Here is a 13,620-nt window from a genome sequence, read left to right on the forward strand (position 1 = left end):
ATATTTGGCCAATCAATCCGACGTACCAAATTTCATAAGGATCGGCCGACTATATCTTATAGCTGCCATATAACTGATTGATCGGAAATGCCATAACTTTGGTGTTTGTAAAGTTAGGAAGTTGGGATTTTCTATGGGTTTTATATTTGGCCAATCAATCCGACGTGCCAAATTTCATAAGGATCGGCCGACTATATCTTATAGCTGCCATATAACTGATTGATCGGAAATGCCATAACTTTGGTGTTTGTAAAGTTAGGAAGTTGGGATTTTCTATGGGTTTTATATTTGGCCAATCAATCAGACGTACCAAATTTCATAAGGATCGGCCGACTATATCTTATAGCTGCCATATAACTGATTGATCGGAAATGCCATAACTTTGGTGTTTGTTAAGTTAGGAAGTTGGGATTTTCTATGGGTTTTATTTTTGCCTAATCAATCCGACATATTAAATTTCATAAGGATCGGCCGACTATTTTCTATAACTGCCATATAACTGAACGATTGGAAATGCCATAACTTTGGTGTTTTTAAAGTTAGGAAGTTGGGATTTTTTATGAGTATTAAGAATGCATTATGAATGATTTTGGAGAATATAATTTGCAGAATATTCTGCAAGGGTATTTCAACTTCGGCTCCGCCCGAAGTTAGCTTTCCTTTCTTGTTTTCATTTTCGATATTAACTCTCACTGACAATATTTATGCAGACCGCATATACAAATAAACTTGGGAAGGGGTATAATTTATTTGACCAAAAGAATGCGAAAGCAAAAGGCTTTTTAAAGGCGATTAAAACTGAGCCGAAATTATTACTGAGAAGTCAAAGAAAATAAAACTTACTTTTTTATGGCATATTTATACTCGAAACTCTTAATGACAATTTAAACATGTTTATTTTGCCATAATTAAATAGTAAATACTTTCTAGTATTAATATTAAGTGCATAGATGATTTCGGTCTTAAAATAACTTTTCTTTTCGTATTTTATTTATGTTTTTCCCTTTTTTGCATTATTTATCCATCCTTCGTGCACAGCGGGCAGTTTTTGTTACTTTTCGGTCCGCCGGGTAAAATAATATTTTTCTCTTTTAATATATTATACACATACACATACGCATATGTACATAATATATACTTCACGAGTATTGTTGCCAAAAAAAGGAGGGAAAAAATTCAGATATTTCATTAATCATTTTGCAAAAAATAAAGTCCGAAAATCCTACAAAAAAAACCGAGGCAATATTTATGTTTGCCGAGCCAAGTTCAATAGAACTTGTTTCGATCTTAGTGCCTAAAACGCACACTCACAAAGTCTGCCTAAGACGAACTTAGCCAACATGACGGGCCAAATTGTGCCAAAAGGGGCAAAGGCAGGGGCAGGGGGCTGGGGCAGCCAAGCTCATGCCTTTGGGCTCTCTTTCAAGTCCGAGACTAGCGCGAAACTTGATTAAAAATTCAAGGCCATGTTGTGGCACAAACGAGCATTTGAAGCGATACGATACGATACAATGCCAGCTGAAACGAAAGCACGTACCACCAGTCAACACAAGACCAGACCAGACCAGGCCAGACCAGACCAACCAGATCTCAGGCCCAAACCCCCGGACCGATCATGTGCGTCTGGCGTTGTGTTTAGAAAGCGGCTGCTGCGGCTTTGTATCTGCAAGATGCAGATATACGGAGCGAGATAGAGATTGCGATCGCAGCGCGCTCCGCTTGCCCAGTGCACTCGTTGCACTTGCCAAACCTACTTAGACTCTGAAACTAGTTGCGGATTGCTGCTGCTGCTGCCGCTGCTGTTGTCGTCTGAAAGTGGTTTCCATTTTAGCCGGTCCATGTGAAAAAGGCAGCCACAGCCACTGCCACAGCCACTTTTGCTCGCCGTTTTCCTTCTCTGGGTTTTCTTTTTCCAATGGATTTTATGGTAAATTATTTGCAATTGTTTTGCTTTGTCTCTCCATGTTTATTTCTGTTTGCATTTCCATCTTTATTTTTATTCGTACTTTATTTTCATTCCACGGATTTAATTGGATTTTATTTAATTGCCGTCAGGTGGGCAAGCCAAGCGGCCTGTAATGACAATTGGCCATAAAGATCAAGCCGAGCTTGACTGGCAACCGTAAGCGACACGAAATCTAAAGTTTCCATAACCATTCTGTCGGTGATAGCATTATTTTTTTTGCACTATTTTGCAAACTCGAACCACTTCCATGCCCAGCCCAACAATTTGGTATTAATGGGGCTAGATTTGGCCATCCCTCTGACAGAACTCGTTTAATGCTACTTCGGGGGCAATTACACAGTGCTCTGAAGCTGTTCTGTAACATTTGACAAACTGCTACCAATTTGCCAACTCCCCTTGGTTATATGATAGTGGCTTTAAAGAGGAGCTGTGCCTCCCAGGGCAATATAAAGTCTTTCAGCCACTCTTTTTCCTCTGGGGTTGGGGTTTATTTCGCTTTCTGCTGCTGCCAATGATGATAATGATGATGCCAGAGCTGCCTGCGATGATCGCATGTTTATAATTAGTTGTGGAAACACTCGAGTCGAAAGCGATTTCAGAGTTCTCGCTCGGTTCTCGATGCTCTCGAGCTTTGCCTTGGGGTTCGGTTTCATTTACCCGGGCCAAGAAAATCGCTTGGCTTAGGCTCCGTCTCCGGCTTTGCCTTTTGATTCTGACTCTGACTCTGGCCTGTAATTAAAGTGGCCAGCGGAAGTGAGCCGAGCTGTGAAGTTCAGCTTGTTTTCGCTGCTTTGGTGCGGAAATGTAATGGGAGCTGCATGCACTAGGTCGACCTACCACCACCTAACCATATGCTGTATGAAACCTTTGCTCATTTACATCTCTGTTTCTATTTCTTTGCAGGTAATGACACATGACAACCGACGCACTGAAAAAATAGCAAATGAAATTTTCCCTTTCGCGACCAGGTAAGGCCCACACAGTGGGCCAGTTTCGTATCTGTAATTGCGTTAAGTACTGGGTATCTGCGCACCTACAATATATGCAAACTTATCTTTGGCAATCGACTCCCACACTGGCACAATCTTGAAAATAGGCATTCACAGCTGCCTTTGCGCAATTTCTTTTGGAGAGCAAAAAAAAAAAAAAAAAAGAAAACATTTGACAGGCAGGCAGAAATCCTATGACTGACAAGTTGCCCCTTGACACACATTTTGTCATAGCAACGCCAAAAATAAAATTAATAAATTGTTTTCGATAAAAAACACCAGCAAACGAGTATGCTCAACAATTGGCACAAAACTGAAATCACTGGTCTAAACCAGACAATTTGGCTGCTCACAAAAAATATATACCACACAAAAACAAAAAACAGAAAACAAAAAATGGCAACAATAGGCAATGAGGGCTGTTGGGATTAGTCCACAGTAAAAAAATGGCAAATGAGGGCTATTAGGATTATGTATGTATGGGGATTCAAAAGCGAGAGAATGATGCTACCAATTTATCATAAAAAGTAACAAAGCGGAAGTAAAGCTATAAAAAATGTGTAGCCGTTTAAAATATTTAAGCATATTTATTGGCATTGGTGGCATAATTAACTTTTATTTTCCAAGAACTTGGTAGATACCAAAAATCAGCCTCCTTTTGTGAGAGGCCCATTAAAGTATTAAAGTATATGCCGGCTTAAATACAATAAATTATAATAAAAACTTCTACAAAATGTAGGAGTCGGCAAAGTAATATATCCTAGGCGAAATAGTTCAAAGCCTTTATAACTTTAATTAGTAACGGAATTCTCTTGTTTTCATTTTGTTTATTAGCGAAAATCAGAATCAGGTGGATCGTCATTTATTATTAAGCCCCAAACGATTGTTATTTTGACACTCGATTATGCATGGCGCTGCAAAAACCAAAAGTTGAATTGTTAATCGGGAGAAATATGCTTGCTAAAATTCAAAATTCCTGGAAGTGAATTTTGTAATATCGAGCGAATGCCTTACCTCAACAGCGCCACCCTCCCTTTTCCACTCGAGAGGGTTTTTCGGTTCGTTTTACAACCAAAGGCGACGTTGTAATGTAATATACCGTACACAAAAAAAAACACGCTCAAACGAAAAACGTTTTTGCTGCACTCGGCAAAAGAATTTCCCACAATGTCAAGAGCCAGAGAAATCGCGCATACGCACAGTTGGCGGCCGGCGGCAACGTTCAGCGCGAAATGGTTTCGCCAGCCAAGTGAAGCATCAAATGGCCTACGTTTTTCGCTTGGAATAATTTGTTGCAATTGTCTGCTTTGTAGCTCCCCTTCGCGCTTTTTATACCCTTGCAGAGGGTATTATAATTTTGGTCAAAAGTGTGCAACGCAGTGAAGGAGACATCTCCGACCCTATAAAGTATATATATTCTTGATCAGGATCACCTCCTGAGTTGATATAGCCATGTCCGTCTGTCCGTCTGTCCGTCTGTCTGTCCGTCTGTCTGTTTCTACGCGAACTAGTCTCTCAGTTTTAAAGATATCGAATTGAAACTTTGCACACACCCTTCTTTCCTTTGCACGCAGTATATAAGTCGGAACGGCCGGGATCGGCCGACTATATCCTATAGCTGCCATATAACTGATTGATCGGAAATGCCATAACTCTGCTGTTTGTTAGGTTAGGAAGTTGGGACTTTCTATGGGTTTTATATTTGGCCAATCAATCCGACGTACCAAATTTCATAAGGATCGGCCGACTATATCTTATAGCTGCCATATAACTGATTGATCGGAAATGCCATAACTTTGGTGTTTGTTAAGTTAGGAAGTTGGGATTTTCTATGGGTTTTATTTTTGCCTAATCAATCCGACATATCAAATTTCATAAGGATCGGCCGACTATATTCTATAACTGCCATATAAGTGAACGATTGGAAATGCCATAACTTTGGTGTTTTTAAAGTTAGGAAGTTGGGATTTTTTATGAGTATTAAGAATGCATTATGAATGATTTTGGAGAATATAATTTGCAGAATATTCTGCAAGGGTATTTCAACTTCGGCTCCGCCCGAAGTTAGCTTTCCTTTCTTGTTTATAAACACTTTTTGGCTTGTCATTAATGCAGTTCAATGGCTTGGGTGTCGGTTAAACATAAAATGTAGAATATTTTCAGAGTTGCACACCTGCCAATGACATGGAAATGATTTCATGGAAAAATGTCAAAATAAATATAGGATAAATAACAGCAATAAGATACGAGTTAAATATTTATTTTTTTAAAATATTATTCAAAGCAAATCTTGAAGTCCTTACACAGAAATACCATAAAATGGGTATTAGGGTGATTAAATTTGTTAAAGAAAATTTAAAATTTACTCCATTATAATTCACTCTCTGGTGAATTTAAGACATACCAGGAGAATTTAGTTGGAAAAAATGTGTCTACGTATTGGCTTCAAAGTTATCACTCATACGCACTGTTGGCTTTGATTAAAAAATGTATTTTTATTCTATTTGATATTTCGTATCGTATAAGTAAATTTAAAACGGTGAGAGTAATGTTTAATACATCTATGTGTGTATACCATAAATCCTGATTAAGTAGAAAACTCTGATTGCAAGTACCCCCTGAAATCGAGCTTCTCCATTTCGCGCTCACATTCCCTCCGACTGCCACCCCATGTCACTCAGCATTTCCATTAATGCGGTTCGCATTGAATGCATTATCTGACGCCCTGTCGATCCCCGCCGCCACCCAAGCCGCCCCCCGTCTGCGGCTGTCTTTAAATGACTTTCAAGGACGAAGACGACTAGCCCACGCTCGTCAGACGGTTATAATAATAAATGGCAGATACAGCAACAAGAACTTGCACATGTTCATTGTGTGTCGTACAACGTACATCGCTCAAGAGCCAGAACAACGTCTGTCGTTGTCCGTGTCGCTCAATAAAAATCACTGACCAGCAACAATGTGGCTGATATTTAATAAGTCTGCAGCCAAGACGACGACAAAGCCACACAAATCGCCGGCGGGCGAGTGGGTGAAGAGAATGCTGGGCTGTTGGGATGCTCGGATGCTGCATAACAACATGTTGATAATGTAATAACAATAACCATAAAATGAAAATACCAGACGATGGAAGGGTCAGCGGGGATATCAGAGAGGGGGAGGGGGGCGAGCAAAGTCGAACTCGACTTTTACCTACCGCAACAAGGTCGTATTTAAGCTCAACTATGACTATGGTTATGGTTCTTTGCCATGCTTGGCGTTTCATTTCGTTTTTATTTTTTCACATTTAATTAAAAACTTCCGTTCGTTGGAACTCCAATAGCGGCAGCCACAACCCCACCAACTGCACTTGAACAAAAGTTGTGTGCCTGATTTTGCATGGCAGCTGAGGAGAACGCTTCACTGCTTGCATTAATCACGCTGCAAAGAGTGGAGAGGGGTCTGGTGGGGAGGGGGGGTTACGTGGCGCAGGAGAAGAAGATAGTAATTTACGGAGAAAATATAATGGATCTATCTTTTGGGGGGAAACTGTACACTGACGAAAAAGACTATGAGATACGCATTTAATTTGAATTAAATAAAATAATATTTTGTCTGTGTTTTTTTAAGAATATCAAATACTATTCACAGATTGATATATTTTCTGTTAAAGTAAATATATCCGATTTTAAGTTAGTTATCACAAATTTTGGTCGTATTCATATAGGTAATAAATACTATATCATTTTTAAAATGTATACTATTATAAATTAAATTATATTTTGATTTTGATTATGTTAATACATACCTGTACTGTAACTTTGAGTCCTAAGAATATATTAAGTAGCTTTTGTCTAGGTTCACTATTATGGGGGTTACACATGTGTATGCACATTTCTGAGGGTCTCCACACCCCCAAAAAAACAATCAACGATACGCGACTGACTGTGACGCTTTTGTTGGCCACCCTGAAACTTCTTCATTTCTTTTTCCATCTATTTTAGCTCTTATTCTCTTCAGGCTTGTTTTTGTCTAATTTTTTCTAGCTCGCTTTTTGCTTTGTGTTCCTAATGGCTTCACTCCATTGCCATTTGTTTCGAGCTCCATTGTTCGCAGGGCTGGTGCTTTTCTTTAGCCCATAAGTGTAACAGCCCCGCCCAGCCCCTTCGCCTCCACCTCCACGAGCCATTCCCTTCTACCACTCGATCTCATATACGTTAATATCTTTTTGGGATTGCAGCTGGCCAGTGTTGGTAAGCGGCTGCAGTGAGGAACAGTGGCGTAAATAAAGCATCGCACATGGGTATATGTCGAACATATGTTGGCTATAAAAAGCAAATTGTAAACAAATCCAGTGCATCGCACACCGAGGCAAGTTTCCACGAGACTCTCTATACGTGTGTATGTGATGCAGCACACAAATGCAAATACATATCATTAAGGAAGGAATGCGCCAAAAAGGGGGCGGGTTCCACTGGGGCAGAAATGCATATAGCGCTTGGGCTTTGATGTACATATACAAACCGTGAGGAAAAGCTTGTTTTACATTCATTGTACAAGCATTTATTAACGTGAGTGAGATTACGCAAATATGTAGGCATATCAGTAGTAGAAGCTAATGCGAACTATTATTTGATAAAAATGATCTTGAATCTCCTATTTTTTTTAGAACAATGACAACACCCTTAATTCAAAAGAATAATACTATCAGTGTTTGCATTTACAACTTAATGAAAATGAATGGTGTTAGCAATTGTTCAACAAACAAAAAAATTCCTTTTGAATTTTATTACAAGCCAGTGTTGTTAAATTAATTCATTCCTTGCAGGCCAAAGTAAATGAAAAAAGCTACGTTATCGATCACCATATTCAGTAATAAAGTCCACTTAAATGTTTAGTTTAAGTTGTGAATAGAACATTCCAAAGGAAACGGAAACTGTCCCATTTCTCCATTCCTTTGCTAAGGCAGCCATTTTGAAGCTATAAATGGCAGTCTTGAAAATGGCGTCACCATTTTCTAGTTGTCGGTACCGTAAGCGCTTTCTCCATATGAAATTCGGTAGTGCTTTCTTGCAAGTTGTAGCAACAACAAACAATGTGGCGCAAGAAGAAACGAAAAAGCCATATAATGCGTTCCGCAACACACGAAAGGTCATGCGACGACCCTCGTCTAAATGTCGACCTGGGCTCAAAGTAGGTTAAAAATCATTTTTCAGCCACCTATTGCACACAGTGCATCCTCCTCAACCTCCGCCACCCAACCTTCTTCCGTATCCGTGTCCGTGTCCGTGTCCCTGCCCCTGGTCAGAAACAAGAAAGTACATGGCTAGGCGGCAACATGCCAACGAACTGAAAAAATCAATTTTTCAACCATATAATCCAAGCCCACAGAAGGCGAAAAGGGGGCTGATCGGGGTTTGGGGATGGCGAAACGTGCCTAACAACTGACAAACTCGTGCAAAATAAATTGCAGCCTTGCACTAGAGAACCCCCTGAAACAGAAAAACGTGTGCAACCCCAAACAAACGAAAGAGACTGGGGGATTGAGAGAGAAAGAGAAAGAGAGAAAAAGAGAACTGCAGACAGTGCATCGGACATGCGCTTTCTGTGGTACAGTTTTTCAGCTCCGGTTATACGTTTGCCCAGCTCAAACAAACCCAAAACCCTCCGAGTTTGTTTTGCTGGGCGGACTAGGTTGATTTTGGCCTTAGCTACTCGACCGGCTGGCCATCACAAATCATCCTAACTACGGCCCAAAGCCAAGGTGGAGCACCCCCGAAAACCCCAACCACCTGCAGCAATCATCCCCTTTTGTGGGGAAACTCTGCAGTTTTGGTGGTTAGTTGGGCCTGCTCAACTTGTTTTGATTTAGGGTCGTCGGCTTTCGCTTACATAATCGCCTGCAATGTCGGCATAGTCAAATTCGTAGTCCCTTCGAGCAATATGTACAGAAAATGTGTCAATGATGTGAGACGAGCTTATACAGGGCTTTAGGGATGTTTACCTTTTAGGAGATTTGGATTTTTTAAATTTATTTGATATTTGAAATCGATTAATTCTTTTGCCGACTTTTTAAAAAATCAATATGGAAATTTATGAAATTCATGCTGACGACAGAGGTGTCGTTATTAAGTTGGATGAACTACTATACAGTTTTTTTATGTTTCTTTTATTTTCCTACCACCTAAAGTATAACAAAACAACTGAGATACCGACAACGCCAAATGCTTATAAGCATTGAAATGCCACAAATAACCATTTCGGTTGATTTGCAGCCAGATTTATGATTCACGATGGATGTGGCGCCAAGACATAGCAATAAAAATCTACACTCCCGAAACCGAATCTTTGCTTTCTCGTTGCACTTTAAAGAGCAAATTGTGAGCAATCTGTTGTGGAGTATTTGAAGACTAATTCAAAGAAAACTTAAAGTTTCATTTAGTTTATTTTAATTAGATTTGGAAAGGCTAAAAGATTACTTATTATTAAAAGTTTTATATTGATGTAAAAAGAATGTAAAAACCTCATAGATGTGAATGCTACACGTACTGCCGCTACACCGTTTAAAACCAGCTAACATATATCAGTGAAATCATAGAAATGTCGATATTTAAGTGCAACAAAAACGAAACAATCTATATTTCATTCGAAGTTTTGGCCAGCTATATTTTCTTTTATTTGGCTTTCATTTTGAGGCTGCAAATCGTACAAGCAAACTTTGGCTCGTCCGACTTTTTTTTATGACTTTCGGCTCTACTAGTCTGCAACTTGCTAATATGCGAGGGGGGGTTGAAAGGAACTTATTTACTTTGCTTCTCTGTTCTCAGCACAGTAGGCGCTATTTGCACAGACCCCTCTGCTTCTTCTGTGCTTTTTTATATGCATTCACAGAAAACAAGCCGCTTAAAAATATTGCATTCACAGCACACACACATATTCATAGGAAAATGCATACAAAGAGACATTTTCGCCATAGAATACAGCGAAAGAAAAAAAAAACAAGACGAATAACAGCAACAACAGGAGCAGTAACAAAAAGTTTCATTTCTTTGCCTAGAACAAAAAAGTGTGTGTGAAAAAAAAGCAATGAAAAGCTGAAGCGAACGGGCGAAATGAGATGCAAAATGCGAAATGCAAAATGCAGAATGCAGCGAACGAAGCCAGAAGGGAGAACTTACCTATACCACTGTGGAAACTTGTGCGACATGCAATCCGCTCTCCCGAACACACACAAACACACGTATGGGTGAGGTGGGGGGGTTGACGTTGACTGACGCCGACTGCGCTGCCCGCAGTGACAGTGGCAATGCCAAAGGCAAACTGCATATTTTCGAGGCCTACATCAACATTTTTCAGCTTTTTCAACAAGGGCGTGCAGCAAAAGGGAGATAGCAAGAGCAGACAAGGAGGAACAGAGAGAGAGAGCGCAAGAAAGAAGAGTGATAGCGAGTGAGGAGAGCGCAGGCTGCTGGGCGCCCAGTGCTGTGCCCCACCAAAAAAAGAGCTAGACAAGCTAAATTAAGTAGGTACTTAGGTCCCTATTCTTGAATTGGAGGGTAAAAATAGGTAAAACTGGTTTTTAAATAAGAAACTTTTTATAAAACCTTGAAAAACATTTATGGGGCAAAACCGACCTCCCTTAATATTTCGCAGACAGAGGTGATAGAGACTATCTGGTTAGTTATTCCCCACCCTAGATAGCAATAGAAAGCAATAAGAATATAAAACTTAATTAAAGTACAATTTATTTAAACCTAAATACCATTAACCCTAGTATTCAATCTTGGGTTACCAATAATTTATGCATATAGTCACGTATAAAAACGTTTTTTTCTGGCTGAAAAATCTGTTTTGCCAGCACTGAAGTGGAAGTTGTGGGGCTCTGGCTGCAGTTTGTTTTCGTGGCCATGTATATATGGCTATAGCTTTCTGGTCCCGCGTCCTCCTCCGTCCGTCCCGATGGCGCTGCCTTGGCCCTCAGTCGCCAGAGACGGCAGAGTCGCTTACATGGATTATGTGGGTATGTAGTGCGGAATGGCGAACGGAGACCGAGCGACTAAGCACAATAACACAATGAACTCCAAACGTGGGCAGCTCCAAAGGGGCGGAAGGGTGGCAGTTGGGGCGAACTCGGGGGTGTCTTTTGTGCCACGCTGTTGCCGCTTTGGCGTCCACTTTTTTCATCCATTGCCGTTCTGCCTTTGTTTTTCTTACTCGATGGCGTTTCGCTCCTCTGCTGGCATTGCGTGCGATGGAAAATGTCTTTTCATGGATGAAAAATGAAATGTGGCTGTGCTGTAGGTCCTCTGTGGGTCCATGCATGTATATTTGGTGTTTGTAGGCAAGTTGCATTTCAGCGTAGGGAAATAATTACCAGCAGTCATAAAGTTGATATTGTACACACGACGCTCTCTGGGGCCCCAAAGAATTTGGTGAGCGGGCAGGTAATTGTGCAGCTTTTCCACTCACCTGGCGCCTACTTAGCTGTGCTCCATTGGATCAGCAGCGGCAATGGCAATCCCGTGGGATGTAGTGAACCCCCTTCTTCCGTGACATTGCACCACCATTGCAACCAGCTTAGACGAGCCGGTAACTGCAGCAGGTTTTTACTTTTAGCCACGCGATTTCCCTGCCGAAGCAGCAGCAATTTTCCACATTTCTACGTTGGCGCAGAAACACACACACACACACAAAAGCTGCTTTCGAGTGCAGTGAAAATGCAGTCAAGTTGGCGTCTCCCCATTTTCCATGAGCCGCTGGAGCAGACAAAGTTTGCATGACGCCGTCGTTTATTTCATTTTCTCCACTGTCCCGCGCTCCTTCCTTCGCTGGCAGTGAAATTGAAACGCAGCGACTGCAGCAGGGGAGGGAAAGTAGCCGTGAGCCAAGAGCCAAGACAACGGGGCGTATGGGTAATATTTATGGCCATGCGCCCCGTGGGCTGGAAGGGGGAAAATGGTTGCTAGAAACTGTGTTAGGCCGACAATGCACTGCGTTGCACTCGGCTGCAGTTGAAAACCGGGTGGCAAAGGGAGGTGGGGCAGCAGGAGGAGAAGGAGAAGGAACAGGAGACGTATGCACTTGTGGCCAAGTGACGTCTTAGCCGCTTTGGCTTCGATTCCTCCTGCTTCTTGTACTTTAGTCAAGTGTCTGAGACGTGTCTTGGGCCTGCCTTCTATTGCCGTTTCTGCTGCTGCTGTTGTCACTGTCATTCCTTTGGCTGCTTCTGTTTCTGCTGCAGTTACAGCACCAGCCAACGCCCACCTTCCCACCTATCCTGCCCCTTTCTAACTGCCCCTCCTTGGCGCATAGTTAGTGCCTTTGTGGGGAAAACTTGCACTTGATATTCTTTTATCTCTTTGTGGGAGTGTTGCAAACGTGACTATTCGTATAATGTGTCTCCATTCATAGTTCCCGATACCCCACACAATTCCTCTTTTGAACGTAATCGATAATGGTTCTTGATGGTTTATGGATGGAAATAGAAAGAAAGTATGTATGTACATTAATAACCCAGCTTGAAAAGTTTGGTGTAATCTTATATCCAGAATTTTATTAGGAATAAACTTTTAATAGCGGATATTTTTTTAATGCTTGTTAACAGGCTAAAACACTTAAATCTGAAGAACCATCAGGAAAATTTGATAAATTCTTCGAAAGTTCAAATCAAAGTCCAGTTCTCAGTTATCTTTCGCCATCGAGTGCCTTAATTTTCCTGTCCAAACATTCCCTTGGTCGAATTTGGTTGGCGGGAATAAATTCGTGCCTCATTCCGTTGACTTTGAGCGACAACGTTAATTGAATTTTAAATTTCTCGGGGGACAATGACGGAGGTGGCTGTTGCCAAACTCCGTTTACCAGCCATCGGATACAGCAACTCAGATTAGCAAGCAAACGTGTTCCAGTCGAATCCGGAGCTTGCAAAACATGCAAATGACGAAGAACATAGAACTCCGTCACAGTAAATTTATTTATTTGGGTCTAATGTTTAATGGATCGACAGCTGAAAAAAACCCATATTAACTAGATCTGTCTACCCCCCTCCTTTCGCCAACAGGTCGCGACGATCTCTCGCCCTCGAGCAGCCTGAACGGATATTCGGCGAACGAGAGCTGCGATGCGAAGAAGAGCAAGAAGGGTCCTGCGCCGCGGGTGCAGGAGGAGCTGTGCCTGGTGTGCGGCGATCGGGCCTCCGGCTACCACTACAACGCCCTCACCTGCGAGGGCTGCAAGGGCTTCTTTCGGCGCAGCGTGACGAAGAGCGCCGTGTACTGCTGCAAATTCGGACGCGCCTGCGAAATGGACATGTACATGCGGCGCAAGTGCCAGGAGTGCCGTCTGAAAAAGTGCCTGGCCGTGGGCATGCGACCGGAGTGCGTTGTGCCGGAGAATCAGTGCGCGATGAAGCGGCGCGAGAAGAAGGCCCAGAAGGAGAAGGACAAGATGACCACATCGCCCAGCTCGCAGCACGGCGGCAACAGCGGCAGCTTGGGGACCGGCAACGCCCACGAGATTGTCAAGAAGGAGATTCTTGACCTAATGACATGCGAGGCGCCGCAGCATGCCACTATTCCGGTAATAATATAATTCATACTTGCTAGGGTATAATAATATATATGCCAAGATCACAAAGCTAAATCTGCCTTGGATCTCTGTCAGATGTCTTACTAACATTCACTTCCTTTT

The 13,620-nt window shown here is 41.8% G+C and overlaps 1 protein-coding gene across 3 annotated transcripts in view; it reads left to right on the forward strand.

Annotated features, from left to right (window-relative positions):
* The window catches only part of LOC108051912 (ecdysone receptor), a 75,294-nt gene that overhangs the window by 58,215 nt on the left and 3,459 nt on the right, over window positions 1-13,620 (forward strand). For all 3 annotated transcript variants that reach the window (XM_044461978.1, XM_044461979.1, XM_044461974.1), the window contains one exon: window positions 12,992-13,509. In XM_044461978.1, coding sequence (XP_044317913.1) covers window positions 12,992-13,509 — 518 coding nt within the window. The remainder of the gene's footprint in view (window positions 1-12,991; window positions 13,510-13,620) is intronic.

Source organism: Drosophila rhopaloa, unplaced genomic scaffold (genome assembly GCF_018152115.1).
Source record: "Drosophila rhopaloa isolate 14029-0021.01 unplaced genomic scaffold, ASM1815211v1 contig_115, whole genome shotgun sequence".
NCBI classification, from domain to species: domain Eukaryota; kingdom Metazoa; phylum Arthropoda; class Insecta; order Diptera; family Drosophilidae; genus Drosophila; species Drosophila rhopaloa.